General features: G+C 40.8%; 1 protein-coding gene across 1 annotated transcript in view; it reads right to left on the bottom strand.

Annotated features, from left to right (window-relative positions):
- LOC121855233 (putative neural-cadherin 2) overlaps nt 1-22,471 on the bottom strand; it is a 77,540-nt gene that overhangs the window by 32,703 nt on the left and 22,366 nt on the right. The window contains exon 2 of the mRNA XM_042350113.1: nt 5,048-5,176. Coding sequence (XP_042206047.1) covers nt 5,048-5,176 — 129 coding nt within the window. The remainder of the gene's footprint in view (nt 1-5,047; nt 5,177-22,471) is intronic.

Raw genomic sequence — 22,471 nt, 5'->3', positions numbered from 1 at the left:
ACATTATAAGAATGCAGATATGCTCCTAGAAAGACGAGAGAATGAGAGAGAATGAGAAAAGTTTTGAGATATCATATAAAGATAAAGATAACCAAGTGAAGAACAGAACAAGGAATTAAAATAGTATAAAATAAACAAAAGAAACACAGGAGAATTATAAATAAAAATAAAAGAAGAAAAAATACTCCCCCCCCAAAAAAATTAAATGTCACAAAAAATCCATTAAAACAGATTAAATTCCTCTCAATAACAGTATAAAAAATTCCAATCAATTCCCGTTGTAAAATAATTCCCAATAACTCCTTAATTTTCTCCACTAAAATTTGTCAACACTTTGAGAGGGTTTCCGCAAAAGTTACTCACACACACACACACACACACACACACACACACACACACACACACACACACACACACTCACAGGAAAATCTGGTACTGAGGTGAATTTATTTCTTAATTACATAAGTTCTCTCTTCTTAATAGATCACTATGCTATTAATTATCAGAATGGTAGCTAATTAGTTAGATATAAAAGTAGTATTAGTAGTTAACTATCCGGCTGGGAGTTAATTAATAGTTAACTCCGCACACACTACTGCCAGGTCTTGTACAGTGACTGCGTTAATATAAGTTAGTTTAACAGTTCATGTATAATTAACGGCATTAACATAAATTAACCTCATGGTCCTCTGTACCCGGTGTTGTTATATAATGGTAGTAAAGTGTGTAGTGATGGTCGTGTGGTAGTAGTGGTCGTGTGGTACCTTACTGGTCGTGTGGTACCTTAATGGTCGTGTGGTACCTTACTGGTCGTGTGGTACCTTAATGGTCGTGTGGTACCTTACTGGTCGTGTGGTACCTTAATGGTCGTGTAGTACCTTAATGGTCGTGTGGTACCTTAATGGTCGTGTGGTACCATAGTAATAGGAGTCATGAAGCACCACCAAAGTACCACCATCATTACCCACTAGTACCGTAACCATACCGTATGTGATGGTGCTGTTGTCTCATCCCATTAAGGACATTATAGTGGACATCATTTACACGGATCATTATCATCCTGGCGAGGCTAATTAAGGTAATTTTGTAGCTTCAGTAAAGAGACGATTTATAAATTAATACCGTGATAATCCTAAGTAAAAATAATGCTGTGGAATTATTGGATATTTAATAATTTTACTCAGTTTATGGGTTTGGTTATTGTTATATACGAAAGCCATACATAGACAGACAGACATACAGACTACATTCCCTTCATACATAAATACATACGGTGTGTGCATATGTATATACTTCTACTATATACTAACAAGGTATATATACTAATAAGGTCTTTACTAATACTATTTTAACAAGGTATCATTTTGTTGTAATTTTAAATAATCTGATGAAATTATATTAAAATTTGATTATAAAACAGGTAAGTAATCTCAGGTGGACATTTTGATAAGAGGATGAAGAATTGACACAGTTCCCAAGGATACCTAAGGTAGTGTTAACGTGAGGGTCTAGCCACACTCCCTGCCTCACACACACACACACTGGATGACTGAAATAAACAATGACACCTTCACTTGTTCTGGGTCTATATTACTGCACCATCACCACCATCAATATCACCACCACATCACACCACTACCACCACCACTATCACCACCATTGGCTAACAAGTTATTGGTGGTCTATTCAGTAAAACCCTGACGACTTGTACCCGCGTTTGGTGAAAGACTCTGAGCGTTCTGGATCAATTTTCACCAGTGTTCGGCAAGACTTTAGCAGCCCAAGTTGACACTGTGAGAAGACGAAGGAACTCTTTGTGAAATTTAGTGAGACTCAGAGATGAGATAGAGGCGATGGTGGACACTTACTTTACCCGAATGGTGGAGGTAAGAGAGAGAGAGAGAGAGTAAGAGAGAGAGAGAGAGAGAGTAAAGAAAGTGATAATGGGAAGGAAGTCTGGTAAAGTTTGGCTCAAGGTGAAGTGTGCAGTCAGTCGTTCAGGAAGGGATTGAAAAGAGAAAAAAAAATATTAATAGAAATGTGATAATAAAAGAGGGAAGGAAGAAGGAGATTCGAATAATTTTTACACAATATACGTAGAAGGAAAGAGGGGAGGAGAGGACAATAAAAGATGTGATATATCAGAGAAAGAAAAAAAATAAGAGAGAGGAAAGTTACAAAAATATTGAGAGAAGCAGAGGCGTGAAGTACAAGTTAACGTGTGTGTGTGTGTGTGTGTGTGTAGTGAGGATGGTGTGTGGCGAAGGTGGTGTGTGGAGAAGGTGCTGCAACCAAGGATAGTGTGTGTGTGTGTGTGTGTGTGTGTGTGTGTGTGTGCGTGCGAGGGAGCCAGCTAGCGTGAGCAGTGGTGTGTGGTCCCGCGCTCTGGATTAATGAGGTCGCTATTGCACATGCAAGCATCACAGAGACACATATATTGAACGACTTCATGGTGTGAGAAAATTGCCAGGACCGCATTGGCTTGAACACGACTTGTTAATAGGACTGGAAGCTGAGTATATATTCACCCGCTGTCGTCTGGGGGAGGAGATGGATACTTGCTGAGAACACAAACCAAGAATGTCTCTTACCTACGATGAGCTAGAGACTGTGTGGGACTAGACTATAAACTTACGTGAGAAATAGATTTTTTTGTGACATTTTTCTATTCTCTGTTTACGTGAGGATAGATACGTGAGGTTAGTTGATGGTAGAGACATCATACGAGAAATTATTAGTCCTCTCAGTGACCTAATTATAAAATACAAGGACTTATTAGCCTTATTATTGGCCTAATTTGACCATACTAGGAATCATTAGTCTTCTCAGTGACCAAATTATACAACACAAGGCATTATCAATCATCCCCAGTGGCCTAATTATACAAGGGCATATTAATCTCCCCAATAGCTTAATTACATAACAACGGGGAATTACTAACTAAAATATTCTCATAGCTAAATATCCCTAACACTGTACACAACACAATATCAAACATAGACACGTATTCAGGTCACATAAGGAGACCTCTTGATGATAACCCACTTGACTCATCTCCCCTCTCACCCCTCTCACCCCTCACCCCACTCACCACTCGCCCCTCACCCTCTATATATGATTGACATGTTGTAGCTTTGATGTGTACAGATCGTCAAACAGCTAACCAGCGAACCAACCAAGGTACTCAATCCCTCTTGTAATTAACACAGGGAATGGGATAGCGTCATAATGGTGTATATATATATAATGTTACGGATAGGTGTTAACTGTGTGATGGTGATAATGGTGTTAACGAGGTATTAGGTGAGAGAGAGATAGGTTTGTGTGTATGTAGGGTGTTATTGTGGGGTTTGGATTGTATTAGTTCTGTCCAATTCTGTCCAATTCTGTCCATTCTGTCTATTCTACTTTTGTTATTTTTATCAACACGGAGATAAATACTGTCCTTTTTTCTGTTTCTTCTTCATATCAACCATAAATACATAATCGTCTCACTTTTTTTTTCTAATTAGAGTTGAATATCATTATCCTCCTCAAAATCCTCCTTTGATTATTATACCCAGAATCCAACACTTTCTAGAGATGAAAAATTCCAATTCTACGAGTATCCCAAACCTGATAAAGAATTAATTGATCTCTTTATTTTAATTCCAGTAACATCATTGTAGTAACAGCTCATTGTAGTTTATTCTTTAGTTAAATTAGTATATATTTTTTGGTTAGGGATTATGTATCATTGTTTTATAGAGATTTTCGTTTGAATAGATACATAAACACATATACATATATCTATAAACATACATAAACATACACATAAATATACATATACACATACATATAAACACATACATAAACACACACATACACACACACATATACACACAAGGTCAACAAACAGGGTAATACTTCAAGGTGACTCATTCATTTGGTACAAACTTCACTTAAGGCTAATGATGGTGACGTAAAAAAAAAAAATATTTAGTCATTTTTTCTCAACTTTTTTCCTCATTATTTGCTCATACTACTTAACCCAAATATCCCCCACGTACAGGGTTATGTTATTTATGACCTGATTTTAGCTTCATAAGGGAAAATAGTTCAAGAATATTAAAAACAAAAAAGGTGTTCGAAATATATTGGAAACAGTATTTTTTTTTTTACTTTTTAGAAATTTTTAGAATTTTGTAGATGTAGTTTTGTCTAATTTTAAGGGTGTTAAGGGGTGATAAAGGGTGATAAAGGGTGAATAAGGGTGATAAAAGGATGTGTGTTTATAAGAAAAATAACAACGGGTAAAGGTTAGGTTAGGTTAGGTTTAATATATCTTTTTACAATCTCTCTTTAAAGGTTTTCTCTATTAATTGCTTAGTTAACGTAAGACCCAAACTCATGATTGATTTATAGGAAAGGAAGTCGCTGATGGAGCTAGGAGGGAGGGAGGGAGGGAGAGAGGGAGAGAGGAGAGAGGAGGGAGGGGAGGGAGGGAGGGAGGAGGGAGGAGGGAGGGAGGGAGGGAGGGAGGAGGGGGAGGGAGGGAGGAGGGAGGGAGGGAGGGAGGAGGGAGGAGGGAGGAGGGAGGAGGAGGAGGAGGAGGAGGAGGGAGGGAGGGAGGAGGGAGGTGAGAGAGGGAGGGAGGGAGGGAGGAGAGAGAGAGAGAGAGAGAATAGTTGAATAAAGTAGTGAAACAAGAGTGTGAGTTGTGTCAGGTAGTGTGGTCGCCTATATTATTCATCAATGGCAAATCTGTGGCAAAAAGATAAAATTTCGGCTTAACACAAATAATGTCATCGGATACTAGGGTTACCGTAATCCCGAATTTCATTTGAATCGGATATCAGGAAGACTGTTTTCATTTGGGGTGCAGGAGGAGGGAGGGAGGGAGGGAGGAGGGAGGAAATGGGTGAGGGAGAGAGAAAGAGAGATGTGACACAGCGTTACAAATAAAGAAGAAAGTAACAGAGAAGACAGCTATTAAGGGTCTGAGATCTGACAAGGAAGAGTAGTTTACGCCACAGAGTTAAGAAGGGGGGGGGAGGGTGTGACTGACCTTGTTTATGTGTGGCAGTGACAGCCAGGACGGTGGCCGCCAGCTGGGCATCTTCAGAGAGGACGGCGCAGTAGCGTGGCTCAGAGAACTCCAGAGGCCCAGACCCCGACCCTGACAGTAGCCGCGTCGCTGTAAACACAAGAAAAATAAAACGTGAATAATTAAAAAAAAACACACATTCCTCTCTTGTGTCTCAAACATCCAAACACAACGTCTCTCCATATTATGAACTTTCCTTTGAGTCCGCCTAACACACTGACAGTAGCATCAAGGACCAGAATAATTCCCTGTACTTATTAAATTCCTTGTTCTGTGCGGCGGCCTCATGAATATTTGGGTGATGGCCGCCACACACTGTAAAATCTTTTTCGTCAGTACAAAAGGAAACTCCAACTCGTCGACTTTAATAACTTCACATTCCGTCGGTGCTGAGACTCATGCCCCTCAGAGGACTAGTCTACAGTGCCACTTGTTTACCGGAGAGCAGTGCCAAGCTAGCATACCACCGAGTGCCATGATCCAAATTCTCAAAGGTTCGTCTGTTACATTTACCTCTTAAGTGGAAGTGTAAGATGACACTTAAGTGACTGAGTTAAGGTGAAACACAAAACATTAAAATCCCCCAAAATAACATAAAAATTACAAGAATTTAAAACCAGTTAAGATATAAAACTACAATGAGACTCTTAACTAGATAAATAACAAACAATGGGGTTAAAATTACACTGAACCTACCATAACTACACAATAACCATAACACAAAAAACCAAAATTATCCCGACAACCTAACTTAACCCAAACAACAAGTCAGATAATATACATAGACCTCTAAACGTTACAGACACCCATGGGAGCTAGGCACATGAACACTGAACCATTCTTCCTCACTACTGAACAACACCATCGACTGAGCTAGAGTCGAATACCTCCCACGGTCCCACCTTAATGTGTCACAGGAGAGTCAAAAAGATTATATAACATTCGTGCAACAGGAGAGGACTGGAAGCCAATTAAACACACATGGTACACCTCAGAGGGACACACACACACACACCCCATTCATCTTACAGCTCATTTTCTCCTTCAGTGAGGCGCCTCTGTGTTGCTGCGGGGTTAAGTGAGCTCCAAGGTGAGGTTACATTTCAGTGAGACAATTCAAGGTGAGATATAATATAAAATGGTGGGGTTTTGAGGGGTTTTGGGGGGTGGAGGTGGGGTTTTGAGGGGTTTTGGGGTGGAGGTGGGGTTTTGAGGGGTTTTGGGGGTGGAGGTGGGGTTTTGAGGGGTTTTGGGGTGGAGGGTGGGGTTTGAGGGTTTGGGATTGGGGGTTTTGAGGGTTTTGGGGGGGGTGGAGGTGGGTTTTGAGGGGTTTTGGGGGTGGAGGTGGGTTTTGAGGGTTTTGGGGTGGAGATGGGGTTTGAGGGTTTGGGGGGTGGAGGTGAGGGTTGGGGTGGAGGTGGGTTTTGGGGTTTTGGGGGTGGAGGTGGGGTTTTGAGGGGTTTGGGGGGTGGAGGTGAGATTTGGGGGGTGGAGGTGAGGTGGGGGAGGTGGGAAGGGGAAGAGGAGGGGGGATTTACAGCTAATGTTTAGTTATTCAGAGTGATGGTTGATTCTTGTGTAGAAGGAACTGATTGAAGGGATCTGGTGAGGTAGTTATCTGTTGTTGTTAATGTTGTTAAGACTATTTTAGGGTCGCGTTATGGTGGTAGTAAATAATACAGTGTAGCATCTTTATTACAGCAGTTACAGAGGAATCAATGACATACATACATACACACAGGTACAGAATATACCAACAGGTTAATTAACGAGTTTACCTGTACTGTATTTACCTGTATCCCTGTAACGTAACTCATCACTAGGTATCTTTGCGACCATCCATCAATGTTGTTTTATAAAGTAAGTTAATAAACGAAATTGACAGCTAGACTAAGTCCTGGTATACAGTGCAATATATTCCATTCGTAAATTGGGTTTTGTTCTGTAATGCAATTTGTGTTTAGCGATCAGTTGTCCTTACTATTCCAGGTTAGGTTAGGTTAGGTTAGGTTAGGTTAGGTTAGGTTAGGTTAGGTTAGGTTAGGTTATATGGGTTCTAACATTGGCTGTTTGTCTCTTGATGCTGGGTGTATTATGCTGCACTACCACACTATGCTGTTACCACACTACCATTCTATCATACTACCATGCTACCTACCTACCTCTCTCTCTCTCTCACTCTCTCTCACTCTCTCTCTCTCTCTCTCTCCTCATCTATCTATACATCTATCTTTCATTGAATATAGATGCGGGTATGTCCGTGTTTGTATGTGCATTAGAGCAGTAGAGAAGTTAAATAAACTCAAATACACTTTAACACTGTACTGTAGCGCCACTGTAGTCAATATTACCACTAGCACGATATCCTCAACAAATTCTGGACGTTCTCTACAAATTCTGGACATTTTTATATATATTGTGAAAAAATAAACGTACTGCAATAAGTTCACCATGAATGAGCATACGTTGTTCATTTATCATATCAACCAAAGTAATGGTATTCTGCAAACAGTAAAAGTGCAATATATACTGTATATACTTTTCCATTTACTTCTGTTCATAAAATTGACAATTTATTTGTTATTAATCGACAAACTGGGGAAATAAATGCAAAAACAATATTTATATATGATTAAAAGCAATATGGCGGGATACATGGATAGTATGTCAGGGTAATTTAGTAACCTTAATTCTTTTTATACACATTTATGATACGTTTATGCAAAGAGCAAGCGATGCTCCTTTGTCTTTTAGTAAGCGATGTTCTTTCGTTTATACATTAATAAACACTATGGCACAAAGAGCAAGCGATGTTTTTTTGTCTTTTAGTAAGTGATATTATTTCGTTTATACATTATGAAACACTATAGGACAAAAAAATAAAAAAGTCCGTCTCTATAAATCCCAATCGAAGTCGTCTGTTATCACAATATATACTCCAATATGACAACACCAACATGGCAACGCCTCCCAAACACAGACAGAAGAAAGTCTATACGTCCGGGAGAATATCTGGAGTATGAGTTCTGGAGTATAAGGTCTAGAGTATAAGTTCTTCAGCATAAGTAAGTTCTGGAGTATAAGTAGTGGAGTATAAGAAGGACGAGGCTCCCTAAAGACTTAACACACACACACAAACTAATATTAGCTCTGGCGGGGAAACTTTGCGACAAGATGACAAGACACTTCATCTATTGTTACCCCGTGTCGCCAACAGTGTTCCCGCTAACAACAACAACAACAACAACAACAACTAAACACAAGAGGAGAGAGAGAGAGAGGGGGGGAGAGAAAGAGAGAGAGGGGAAATAGAGAACGACAGACAGACAGACAGACGAGAGAAGAAGAGAGGAGAGAAGAAGACAAGACAAAACTAGACAACAACAGAAGAGAGAGAGAGAGAGAGAGAGAGAGAGTGTGTGTCTATACGGTGCTTTCTCCTCACCTACTTTCACTATGAGGGACCTGTGTTGTTGTTTTTGTTGAGGGACCTGTGTTGTTGTTTTTGTTATGATATTGTCCTTGGGTCAGCCATTGTTATTATTTACAGGACCTGCAGCTCTACACGTCACGAGGATGTTAATAAAAGATTGCATTTGTTTTTAACTTGTTACATACGCTCAGGTTAATTTAACAGTGTATGATGTTTTTGTTCTATTATGCTTCCTTCATACATTTGGGATGACTCTTATGAAAATTACCTCTTGATTATGAAGCAGGTTGACCTCTTTAGTAATTACCCTGAGGCCAAGTTTAATAACAGGAGGAATATTAGGTCAACCTCCAGATTTAGTGAGTTGCTCTCGGTGTGAGTCTGCAGAATAGTCGGACTAGCCGAGAATTTGCGAGTATTTCTCCAACACAACGTCAGCTATTGAATTCAACACCTGACAGAGGAATCCACGAAGAGATTTGTGGTCGTCATTCCTGGTGGAGGGAGATATATCCTGGTGGGGGAGATATATCCTGGTGGGGGAGATATATCCTGGTGGAGGGAGATATATCCTGGTGGGGGAGATATATCCTGGTGGGGGAGATATAGCCTGGTGTGGGGAGATATATCCTGGTGGAGGGAGATATATCCTGGTGGGGGAGATATATCCTGGTGGGGGAGATATAGCCTGGTGTGGGGAGATATATCCTGGTGGGGGAGAAATATATCCTGGTGGGGGAGATATATCCTGGTGGGGGTAATAAATCCTGCCGGTGTTACCCACGTAAATAAAATTTGATTAAAGATTTCATAAAACTCATTTAAATATTTGATTTCTGAACTATTTAAATATGGATAAATAAATACCTATCCTAGACTTCATCAGGATTAATTAACCAATCTTAATCCCTTATCCTAATATACTTTGTGCTAATGGAATAAATTGTAGTTATGATATTTTTTTTTGGTCAAAGTAGATTTATTTTTTTTTAGATATATGATTAATTTCAACTATAGGAAGGCCAAGTTTTATAAGTGTCAGGTTATCGATTCGTAGCAGTTTCTCTATGACATAGGAGCACTATATGACGTAAGGGCTATGAGGAGGAGGAGGAGGAGGAGGAGGGGGAGGGAGAAGAGGAGGAGGAGGAGGAGAAAGAAGAAGAGGAGGAGGAGGAAGAAGAGGAGGAGGAGGAGGAAGAAGAAGAAGAGGAGGAGGAAGAAGAGACCTAAGGACTATGTTAAGAGAATCGGAATTATGCAGGACCGTGCCCACGTCACCAGACACTATGCGGGTTTTCACAAGAGACTAAACTTAAACCTTACGTTCAGTTTAAACCCTCACCTTAATTCCTACCTATAAAACGAATTAAACCAAAACCTTAAACCACACTAAAACAAAACAAAAACCCATTGTTTATCTACCTTGTTACGTATTCATTTAAGATTAATTGAACAGTTACAAAGAAATAAACCTGACGATCGTGTTCTGAAGAGGTTGAGTGTAGTGGAGGTAATCTATATTCTGAATCGGAGAGTGAGCTGAACTGGAGGCTGATACTACTTCACCCTTGAGAACTAACAAGACTCGAGGATTTGTTGTTGAGGGTTACCTGTAATCATCGAGGACCTTTAAGAAATCAGGTAAAAGTGTAGCATCAATATGTATCTTAATTAGTTTTAATAGAGTGAAAGTATAGAGTTGATTTACCTGTATTGGATATAACCTTAAGCAATTTATTAAAATCTATCTCCTACGAGTATACCACATTATCTCCCCCCTCCCCTCTCCTCTCCCCTCCTCCTCTCCCCTCTCCTCTCCCCTCTCCCCTCTCCCCTCCCCTCCCCATCTCAACAGTCCAAAACATTCAGGTATATACATATTCAGCCTCCGACAACACGAACGCTTCTGGGAATAGACTCTGACAATGACACCCTGTCTGGCACTATCTTTCTCCACCATTTATTAAATACAACACGATAGCGACACACCTGGAGGAAGACAAACGAAGAAATCAAAACATACTGATAAAAACTGAGTGTTTGTCTGGTCTGAGGAGTAAGAGGGGTGTTTTGTGTGTTTTATTTGCCATTGTAAACACGAGTGAGTGATATTACCTTTTGTTTGGGGTGTTTTAGTTCATTTAAAGGTATATTGTATTAGATTGCAATGTGGACAGGGTAGGATTTTGAACAAGGTAGAAGTTTGAACATAATATACATGAACTATTTGGAACTGTGCAGTGTGTGTGTGTGTGTGTGTGTGTGTGTGTGTGTGTGTGTGTGTGTGTCAGTGTGTGTGTGTGTGTGTCAGTGTGTGTGTGTGTGTCAGTGTGTGTGTGTGTGTGTCCAGTGTGTGTGTGTGTGTGTGTGTGTGTCAGTGTGTGTGTGTGTGTGTGTGTGTAATCAATAAACTTTACCCATTTATCTCAGACGTAAGTGTAAGGTGAACTCTGACTAACTTTACACTACATCATCCCAGTGAGAATATATATCACACAAACACCTGTTGCACCTGACGTTAATTAAGTCCCAGAATACACGATATGATTCTTAATTATTGTTTATCTCTCTCTCTCTCTCTCTCTCTCTCTCTCTCTCTCTCTCTCTATATATATATATATATATATATATATTTCCTTTCTTTCTTTCCTCGTCTTTTTTTCAAATTATCTCCCCTTTTATTCTCCTTTTTCTGCCTTATCTCTCTCTCTGTCTCTATCACTATCTCCTCTTCAACTCTCCTCTCTTTCCTCTCCTCCCTCTCTCTCTCTCTTCTTCCACTCACACACACTCACCATAAAACTACCACCACACAACATGCTACACTGAGGCGTCTCTTGGCCACACAGGTGTCGACATGGTAACTTCCTCCAGGTATATTGATGCTCAGTATCACCCCCACTACCCTACCCTCAGCGCCTCCCACGACACCACCCCCACTGCCCCACCCTCCCAATCACTGCTCGTCCCTACCACACCAACACAGCTTCCACTACTGCCCACCTCACTGCACACAAGTTAACCTCCCACTACACAGAGTTAACCCTACCACTACCCCACACAGTTAACCCACCACTACCCACACAGTTAACCCTACCACTACCCACACAGTTAACCCTACACTACCCACACAGTTAACCCCTACCACTACCCACACACACCTACCACTACCCACAGTTAACCCTACCACTACCCACACAGTTAACCCTACCACTACCACAAAGTTAACCCTACCACTACCCACACAGTTAACCCACACTATCCCCACACAGTTAACCCTACCACTACCTACACAGTTAACCCTACCACTACCCACACAGTTAACCCCACCACTACCCTACACAGTTAACCCTACCACTACCTACACAGTTAACCTCCACTACACACACAGTTAACCCTCCTCCCATCTACCAAACTTTAACCATCCATCTCTTAGTTACTCCTCCACTAACCTTTACCTGTCTCCTGGGTTACACATGAGGGATCTCGGGTCACTGTACCTGAGTGTTCGGGTTTTATTTTCCCTTTTTCGTGTTTTTTTTTCGCGTTTCAATGGTTTTCGTGTTTCAGTGGTTTTCATGTTTCAGTGTTTTTTGTGTTTCAGTGGGATTTTGTGTTTCGTTGTTTTTTTCGTGTTTCAATGTTTTTTTTTTTTAGGCTTTTGTTGGTTTAGGTATGTGTTTGTGGGTTCTGGTGTGTATGTGTGTGTTTGGGGATGTGTTTGTGGGTTCTGTGTGTATGTGTGTGTTTGGGATGTGTTTGTGGGTTCTGGTGTGTATGTGTGTTTGGGATGTGTTTGTGGGTTCTGTGTGTATGTGTGTGTTTGGGGATGTGTTTGGGTTCTGGTGTGTGTATGTGTGTGTTTGGGGATGTGTTTGTGGGTTCTGTGTGTATGTGTGTGTTTGGATGTGTTTGTGGTTCTGGTGTGTGTATGTGTGTTTGGGGATGTGTTTGTGGGTTCTGGTGTGTGTATGTGTGTGTTTGGGATGTGTTTGTGGGTTCTGTGTGTGTATGTGTGTGTTTGGGGATGTGTTTGTGGGTTCTGGTGTGTGTATGTGTTTGGGATGTGTTTTGTGGGTTCTGTGTGTGTATGTGTGTGTTTGGGGATGTGTTTGTGGGTTCTTGTGTATGTGTGTGTTTGGGGATGTGTTTGTGGGTTCTGGTGTGTATGTGTGTTTGGGGATGTGTTTGTGGGTTTCGTGTGTATGTGTGTGTTTGGGGATGTGTTTGTGGTTCTGGTGTGTATGTGTGTTTGGGGATGTGTTTGTGGGTTCTGGGATGTGTATGTGTGTGTTTGGGATGTGTTTGTGGTTCTGGTGTGTATGTGTGTGTTTGGGGATGTGTTTTTGGGTTCGTGTGTGTATGTGTGTGTTTGGGGATGTTTGTGGGTTCTGGTGTGTGTATGTGTGTGTTTGGGGATGGTTTGTGGTTCTGGTGTGTATGTGTGTGTTTGGGATGTGTTTGTGGGTTCTGGTGTATATGTGTGTGTTTGGGATGTGTTTGTGGGTTCTGTGTGTGTGTGTGTGTTTGGATGTGTTTGTGGGTTCTGGTGTATGTGTGTGTTTGGGGATGTGTTTGTGTTCTGTGTGTGTATGTGTGTTTGGGGATGTGTTTGGGTTCTGGTGTGTGTGTGTGTGTTTGGGGATGTGTTTGTGGTTCTGGTGTGTATATGTGTGTGTTTGGGGATGTGTTTGTGGGTTCTGGTGTGTGTATGTGTGTGTTTGGGGATGTGTTTGTGGGTTCTGGTGTGTATGTGTGTTTGGGATGTGTTTGTGGGTTCTGTGTGTGTATGTGTGTGTTTGGGGATGTGTTTTGGGTTCTGGTGTGTGTATGTGTGTGTTTGGGGATGTGTTTGTGGGTTCTGGTGTGTGTATGTGTGGAGGGGTTCTTGTGTTTGGGATGTGTTTGTGGGTGTGTGTATGTGTGTGTTTGGGATGTGTTTGTGGGTTCTGGTGTGTATATGTGTGTGTTTGGGGATGTGTTTGGGTTCTGGTGTGTGTATGTGTGTGTTTGGGGATGTGTTTGTGGGTTCTGGTGTGTGTATGTGTGTGTTTGGGGATGTTTTGTGGGTTCTGTGTGTGTATGTGTGTGTTTGGGGATGTGTTTGTGGGTTCTGGTGTGTATATGTGTGTGTTTGGGGATGTGTTTGTGGGTTCTGGTGTGTGTATGTGTGTGTTTGGATGTTGTGGGTTCTGTGTGTGTGTGTGTGTTTGGGGATGTGGGTTCTGTGTGTGTATGTGTGTGTTTGGGGTGTTTGTGGGTTCTGTGTGTGTGTGTGTGTGTTTGGGGATGTGTTTGTGGGTTCTGGTGTGTATATGTGTGTGGGGATGTGTTTGTGGGTTCTGGTGTGTGTATGTGTGTGTTTGGGGATGTGTTTGTGGGTTCTGGTGTGTGTATGTGTGTGTTTGGGGATGTGTTTGTGGGTTCTGGTGTGTGTGTATGTGTGTGTTTGGGGATGTGTTTGTGGGTTCTGGTGTGTATATGTGTGTGTTTGGGGATGTGTTTGTGGGTTCTGGTGTGTGTATGTGTGTGTTTGGGGATGTGTTTGTGGGTTCTGGTGTGTGTATGTGTGTGTTTGGGGATATGTTTAGAGTCTTTGGGGTTCTAATTTCACTTTTTAGGGTTCTGTTTTGAGTTTGTAGGTTCTAATATGCATTTATTTATACATATATTCATTTATTCTGAACCTAAACTCCAGTCTCTCTCAAGGTAGGAAAATAAGAACTCTATTTTGACTATGCCAGTGTCTTACCAAGGGCCACTCACCTCACCTCACATCCACAACACTGACCTGACTCCAGTAAAATGTAAGGCACGCTGACCTGACTCCACGATGCACGAGGGGATAATCTACATAAATAAGCCAGGTCGACTAAATCTTCCCTCTCCTAAAATATTTCACTATAATATCGAAGCTACAGTGATGAAAACCTTTTACAAAGTAGAATGTTAAAAAAAAATAATAGTCACTGTATTACTTGATCATTTAAGTGTTAATAAAGTCTGAATTTTATGATATTATTTTTGTATGTAAAGGAAAATGTAACCTAATCTATTTAATGACTTTAGTGGCGGGAAGTAGCTTTTATTATTTTATTTGGCGATTGGTAGGTGGTATCATTCAGCTCAGAGAGAGAGAGAGAGAGACGTAAATAAAAGCAAAATCCGAAATAAATTCTCTGTAAATATATAAATCAAATTAATTTCTTGACGGTCAGGACGCGACAGGTAAAACATTCCCTCCCTCGGGCTAATTAGCGTTTGTTGACTAGGCGTGAGGTATTTGGGGGGGGAGGGGGAGTTAGCAGGTAGGGAGTAAGGGATGGGGAGTTAACGAGGAAGAGGGAGGGAGGAAAAGTAAGTAGGAAAAGAAAAGAAAGAAAGAAAGAAAAGACACACACACACACACACACACACACACACACACACACACACACACACACACACTACTTGAGGGGGTCGACCACAATACCTCGCCCTTCACCTTCGTTAGGCAGGTGTCGACTACCTCAGTCTCGTGTTGTCTCGTTAAGTCAGTAATATTCTCCACAGTTGTCAGAAAGTTAAAGAGCTTGAGTGACACTTAGCGAGAAACTCCAAGAATAAACAAATAATGTACCTCAAGCTCTGAGTCTCTCCCCAAGCTCTGAGTCTCTCCCCAAGCTCAGAGTCTCTCCCCAAGCTCTGAGTCCCTTCCCAAGCTCTGAGTCCCTTCCCAAGCCCTGAGTCCCTTCCCAAGCTCTGAGTCCCTTCCCAAGCTCTGAGTCCCTCCCTGCTTCCTGAGTCCCTTCCCAAGCTCCGAGTCCCTTTCCCAAGCTCTGAGTCTCTAAAAAAAAAAAAATATTCACCTCCAAGAAATTATTACACTTTCTTATTGGTCTGACTCAACACAATTTCCCAAGACCAACATAAATGGTCTAGATTTATCATGTATTCAGACCAAAATACTCGTAATAACATTCTTAATATTTACTTCCACTGCATTACCCCCTTCCACAGACCAGGGTAACTGCACAGGAGAGGAAACCAGAGAACTTCAAGTGGGTGGACGTGAATGGTACCCAAGGGGGATTACCGTTCCTCTATATCTTCCACGCCTCGCAGTAACACTTCTCGCTGAATAAAAATATCATTCATATATATTTTTCAATGCTGGAGGTCACGGTGAGCGCTATAGGGGGGGCCTCTACTTCCTTCCACGTTTCATAGTTGGTGGTGGTGTTGGTGGTGAAGTGTGTGTGTAGGAGAGCCTTGTTGGAGATAGTGAGGGAGGAAGAGAGGAGATATTGAGAGAGAAAAAGGGAGGTCATTGAGGGAGAAAGGAAGGTCATGAGGAGAAAAGAGGAAGGTCATTGAGAGAGAAAGGTCATTGAGGGAGAGAGAGAAAGGTCATTGAGGTAGAAGAGGAGAGTCGTTGAGGAGAGAGGGAAAGGTCATTGAGGGAGAAAGAGGAAGGTCTTTGAGGGAGAGAGAGGAAGGTCATTGAGGGAGAAAGAGGAAGGTCATTGAGGGAGAAAGAGGAAGGTCATTGAGGGAGAAAGAGGAAGGTCATTGAGGGAGAAAGAGGAAGGTCATTGAGGGAGAGAGAGGAAGGTCATTGAGGAGAGTCATTGGGGAAGAGAATCATTAGGAGAGAGGAAGGTCATTGGGAGAGGATCATTGGGGAGAGGTCATTTGGGGAAGGTCATTGGGGAGAGAGATCATTGGGAGAGAGATCATTGAGGAGAGAGAGGAAGGTCTGTTGGGGTAGAAAGAGGTCATTGGGGAGAGAGGAAGGTCATTGAGGGAGAAAGAGGAAGGTCATTGAGGGAGAAAGAGGAAGGTCATCAAGGGCTTAACCTCAACTAACTCAACACACAACTAAAACACAAACACACACAGAACAACAACAACACGATACAAAAAAAATATTCCAACAATAAAAACAAAAAAAACAAACACTCAGAAGTAAACACCATTAAAACATAAAACGTTTTCTTTCCGTCTAGAAACGTTCCCAAGAGCCAAACGTTTACTGTATATGGGTCGTCGTTTTCTCCGTGGGTAATACAGCTTCTCACACGGAAGAGCTGAGTGGGCGTGTGTGTGTGTGTGTGTGTCACTAGGAGCTTGGGAGAGTGAGAGATGCACACACACACACACACACACACATTTACTACTGGTGAGGAATATCTTTGTGGGCTGTGAGAGAGAGAGAGAGAGAGAGAGATTCCTTCACCTCCTAATTAAACCCTACTACACTTCACACACCATAATACGAAAAACAATTATCTTAAGTGAAATTACAATAACGAAGAAGAAGAGGAAGAGGAGGAGGGAAGAAGAAAGAGAAGAAGAAGAGAAGGAGGTAGAGAGTCAGTGTCAGGACCCAGTGTGTTGTGGGCAAGAATAGTGAAGTTTTTGGCCATACTCCAGGTACTAAATCTGAGCACGCTAAGGGCAGTGGGCAAGGGGAAGTGTTTAAGATAATGGGCAAGATAGGGTGGTTAAGATAATGGTCAAGATAGGGTGGTTAAGATAATGGTCAAGATAGGGTGGTTAAGATAATGGGCAAGATAGGGTGGTTAAGATAATGGGCAAGATAGGGTGGTTAAGATAATGGTCAATTTCTTCACTCAAAATCTCATAGCAATAAAGTCATCAGCACCAAAAATGATCGCTACACCATCCTCTTTCACATCGTGTATCGAGACGTGGTCATAAATTGTGATAATGGTCAAAACTGTAACTTGCTATCCTTGAATTTATGTGTATTTACAGTATCACCTTTGCTCACCTGACTGTCTTGCTTTTATTGGTGGTGAGAGAGAGAGAGAGAGAGAGAGAGAGAGAGAGAGAGAGAGAGAGAGAGGGGACACAGAGGGAATACCGAGAGACAAAAGAGAGAGAGAAGGGAAAAAGAGAGAGAGAGAAAACGCAAGAGGGAGGAACGAGAGATAAAAGAGAGAGAGAGAGAGATAAAAGAAAGAGAGATATAAAAGAGAGAGAAGGGAGAGAGAGAGAGAGAGAAAGAGAGAGACGTGGTTAGTTCCTCTTCCTGATAAATTCGACCACTACTGAATCACACTTTTCCACCAGCTGACCACTATTACCTTAAAGGGAATTCCTACAACATTTGCTACAGTTATGTCCAAGAGCTCTTATAAATAGTGTGCTAGACCATAGTGGGAAGTTATATTAGGAGGAACAGTTATATTAGAGGGTTTATGAGGAGTAAGAGTGCCAATAGTGAACAAGAATTTGGTGTTATATTGCAAAGACTTGATTGGAATGGTCTCTTGTTCATTGTTGATTGGATTTGAATCTTTTCCTATCGAATTGTTTCTATATTTCGGTGAGCTGAGGTGAGTGAGTGAGTGAGTGAGTGAGTGAGTGAGTGAGTGTCTCTTCCAGTCTAACCCAATCTCCATAGTCTCCACCCTCCCCCACCAATCTCCACCTGTTAAAGACCTCCACATTTACAGCTCCCAGACGTGAGTAGTGAAGCGGACAGCTCTTACAAAGGCTCAACTTAAGCTGTGATTAAGCTGGGGTTGAGACGAAGCAAAAAACTACAGTGAAAGACTATTAATTCTTCGTCTATGTATTTTGTAGACCTGTACTGTGTATATACATGCTGAATCAGTGTATATTTGTATGGCAACTTTATTGTATGTATGTATGTGTGTATGTATATATGTATGTATGTATGTATGTATGTATGCGTATTGTATGTATGTACAGTATGTATGTATGTATGTATGTATGTATGTATGTATGTATGTATGTAATGAATCCATGTATGTATGTATGTATGTATGTATGTATGTATGTATGTATGTATGTAATGAATCCATGTATGTATGTATGTATGTATGTATGTATATATATATGTATGTATGTATGAATGTATGTCCCTATAACACAAATATAATGAGAATACAAAAATAAAAAATAAAAAATAAATTACCCCAAAATTTACAATATTATTTTCCTCGTTAACTCATTAGAAATTACAATATAAAACATCGATTATGGCAACATATTGGAACCATTTAATTAACCTAACATATTGTCTGATATATTGTTGTTGTTGGAACCTATTTAAGCGAATAATGAGCATCGGCTAGGTTAGGTTCTTGTAATATATTTGTTGTGGCACTTTCCTCTCTCTCTCTCTCTCTCTCTCTCTCTCTCTCTCTCTCTCTCTCTCTCTCTCTCTCTCTCTCTCTCTCTCTCTCTCTCTCTCTCTCTCTCTCTCACCATTATTTCCTACTTTCTATAAATCTTTCCCCCCAAATAAAAAACAAATAAATAAAATAAAAACACCCCAAGAGAAACAACTATTCTCAACTTTAAAAATAATAATAAAAAAATTAAAAATAAATAAAGTAAAAAAAAAAAAAATTGTCTCAGGTGAAGCGGCTGTGTTAGTTGTAAAATCAGTCACTCTGTTCATTACCATATATTAGAATGAGTTAAACTACGCCATTCTACCAGACACTGTTGCCACTACTACTACCACTACAGAGTTTAGGCTTGTATTTTGTTACTTATTCCTGTTCTTTGTTATTTTGTTCATGTTCTTTGTTATTTTTATTTGTTATTTGTGTTCTTTATTATTCTATTTGTTATTTTTGTTCTTTGTTATTTTATTTGTTCTTTGTTATTTTATTTGTTCTTTGTTATGTTATTTAATCTTTGTTATGTTCTTTGTTCTTATTATTTATTTGTTCATGTTCCTTGTTATATGTTATTTATGTTCTGTTATGTTTTTAAATAATTTGTCATCTCTTTTAAGAATTATATTTACATTCAACTTCGATTTGTTTGTCAGATTACCATTAATAATTTGTCCTTCCATTAAGAACTCCATTAGATCCCCAACGCACCATTAACACCTTCCCTCCCTTTAAAAACTAACACCACTACCCCTTCACCATTAGATCCTCACTACACCAAAGCCAACATGTAGCTCCTCCATTAAAAAAGCTCCATTAAAACATCTCAGCCTCCATCACACGGTAATAGTCGAGGCGTAGCGGACAGGATATACCAAGAAGCTGTCGATTATGTAATGAAAAACATGAAAGTTGACGTCAAAGTTACCGTAGAGTTTAGTGAACATTATTCAGGCATCATCTCCTCGAGTAATGATATAAAAAGCATAGAGAATTAGTGATAAAAGAAAGTCCATTATATCGAGGGTCTGTTTGATATAAAACCTCTATCAAATGAACTATATAGAGATGAAAGTCCTTTATACAGAGGGTCCGCTATTTAACGGATTATATGGAGAGAGAAGTCCGCTATATGGAGGTTTTATTGTATTATTTTCTGTATCAAGGTAATAAATCAAGTGTCAGAGATTACCTGTAATTACACACAGCGGACAGGTAAGACGCAGGTAAGACCTCAGGTAAGACCTCAGGTAAGACCTCAGGTAAGACCTCAGGTAAGACACAGGTAAGAGTAACAGGATACGAGACCAGAAAGGATTATAAAGTCAAGCGAAGAGAAATCAAGTTATTTATACCTATTTTAACCTAAACAACAACAAAACAAAAATAATAAAAATAATACCAATGTTGTCTTTCCTCACCTCAACAAAAACAAGAACAAAAACAAAAGCAAGTGGTAGTGTGAGATAGTATTGACAAAAGTGTACAGTATGTTGTTGTGTGGTAGAGGGGGAGCAGCACAGAGGTCACCTGGGAGTGTTGGTACAAGTTGGTTATAACCTGAATGATTTATGGCCACCACTTAGGGAGGAGAGTAATTTTATTTTTAGTTTTAGTTTATAAGTGTGAATTAATTATACAGGTGATGTTTTTAGTTTTTAGTTGATTATTTAAGTGTGTGTGTGTGTGTGTATGTGTGTGTGTGTGTGTGTGTCTGTCTGTCTGGCTCGCCTCTTAGCCCTTCTCTTTACCACACTATACTATTTACAGTAATCCCAGACTGGTCCGGACAGCATTCTTCACCCCTCTTGATTACATTCTTTCAGGGCAAGACGATCTCTTTACTTCTTCCACCTACGATAGCTTCTACAGGTAGGTCTCCATCACCTGTCTCTCTCCCCCTCCCCCACACACACACACATACACACACACACACACACACACTCTTAGGCACGTGTAATGTGTGGATGAAAAAAAATCTCGAGTGTCTGTCCAATTCTTTTTCCCACGTCACTCCCTATTAGACACACTCTTGTACCCAATAAAATTTCTTCTTTTTATATATCACCTTTCTGATTGGCTGCTCACCCATTACCCTTTCTAATAATTATTCATAAGCAATCAGACTCCCTTAATAGGCAATATTCACCTAAATGTAAAAAAAATATGTATGATGTATTATGTATAGACACCAAGAATGTATATTTTTTTTCTAGCCGTATATAGAGTTGTGAATATATTACGACCCCCAGGAGAGATGGTATGACCCTAGACCGACCGTAAGGGATAACTACGTCAGGAAATAAACCCACGCAACACAATATACTTCCCAACACACTTCTTACAATACATCACATACCCATTTTCTCAGATCATCTACGAAAATACGAAAAAGAAAAAAAAAACATTGTGACCCTTTGTGACCTTTTTTGACCTTTTGTGACCCTTTGTGACCTTTTTTGACCTTTTGTGACCTTTTCTGACCTCTTGTGACATTTTCTGACCCTTTTTACCCCTTTTGACCTTTTGTGACCTTTTGTAACCTTCTCTGACCTTTTGTGACCCCTTGTTCATTCTTGTTCAGCAGTTTCCACTGGAGTGTGACACATTGGAGGCCTTCCTTATCACCTACTGCTTCTCACCCGAGTTATGAGGATAAAACAAAGAGGAAAAGAAAAAAAATATATGAGAAAAGTGTCATGGTGTTCCAGGTGTCGATATTATACGACCTTGTACACACCTGGAGGGATATACACAGGTATCAGGTGTATATATACATAAAATTCAGAGTTCCATGCATATCTATATACATATGAATACACGTGTTTATTCCCTCACTTCTTTCTTTCTTTCTTTTTGTTCTATAAAATTTCTCTCACCAAGTTATCGTAATCCCTCACCTCTCCTTCTCTCCTTCTCTCCCTCCTTCTTCAGTGTTATTTCTCCCTCCACTGCCCTTCATCACTTGGTTCCTCCTCTAGCATCACTCCTCACTACCCTCCCCTAGCACCCCTTACCCTCCCTCCCCTCTTCCTTCCACCCCTTCCTTCCCCAACCCCCTTCCCCTCCCCTACCCCTCCCCCTACCTTCTCAAGCACCACACCACCTCACTGCCCTCCCCTACCCTCCCCTACCCCTCCCCCTACACCTCTTCACTGGGTCAGCTCACCATGGTCATAAGGTAAAGGAGTGTAATGCCTGGGAAGACACTGATGGTATGGAACCCTCTAGTAAACATGTCTTCTATGTCTTGTGTGTGAGAGAGAGAGATAAATAACGTATGTCTGTATATAATATGTATGTGTGAGTATGAATCTAAAATAACAAACAATTTATTTATATGTATGTATAATATGCAAACACGTGTATATATGTATTCTATCCATGTATACAGTAGCAAGTTCTATGTATTTTCAGACACCGTAAACACGTGAGAGTGTCGGAGAGGGAGAAGAGAGGGGAACACGCACTGGAATGACCCCATCGAGACCTAAACTGTATATCGGAAAGAGGGAGGAGTGGTGGAGAGTGATGGAGAGGAGAGGGAAAGGGGACATGAGTGGATGGGAGGGGCAGGAGGTGTGAGAGAGAACGGAAGAAGAAGAAAGAGTGGTTAGAGGGAAGGAAGATAAGAAGTGAGTGGGGTGGGGTGGGGGGGAGAGGAATAGAGAGAGAGGAAGAATAAGTGGTTTGAGGTGACGAGGAGAAGGGGAGGTAAGTGAGTGGGTGAGGAAAGGTGGACAGGAGGAAACAGGAGGAAGAAACGAAGGTAGAAAGGAGAAGGAGAAT

The sequence above is a fragment of the Homarus americanus genome, unplaced genomic scaffold (genome assembly GCF_018991925.1).
Source record: "Homarus americanus isolate GMGI-L3 unplaced genomic scaffold, GMGI_Hamer_2.0 scaffold60559, whole genome shotgun sequence".
Taxonomy (NCBI): Eukaryota; Metazoa; Arthropoda; class Malacostraca; order Decapoda; family Nephropidae; genus Homarus; species Homarus americanus.
The sequence above is the reverse complement of the archived record's forward strand: the minus strand, read 5'-3'. Positions and strand labels throughout refer to the sequence as shown.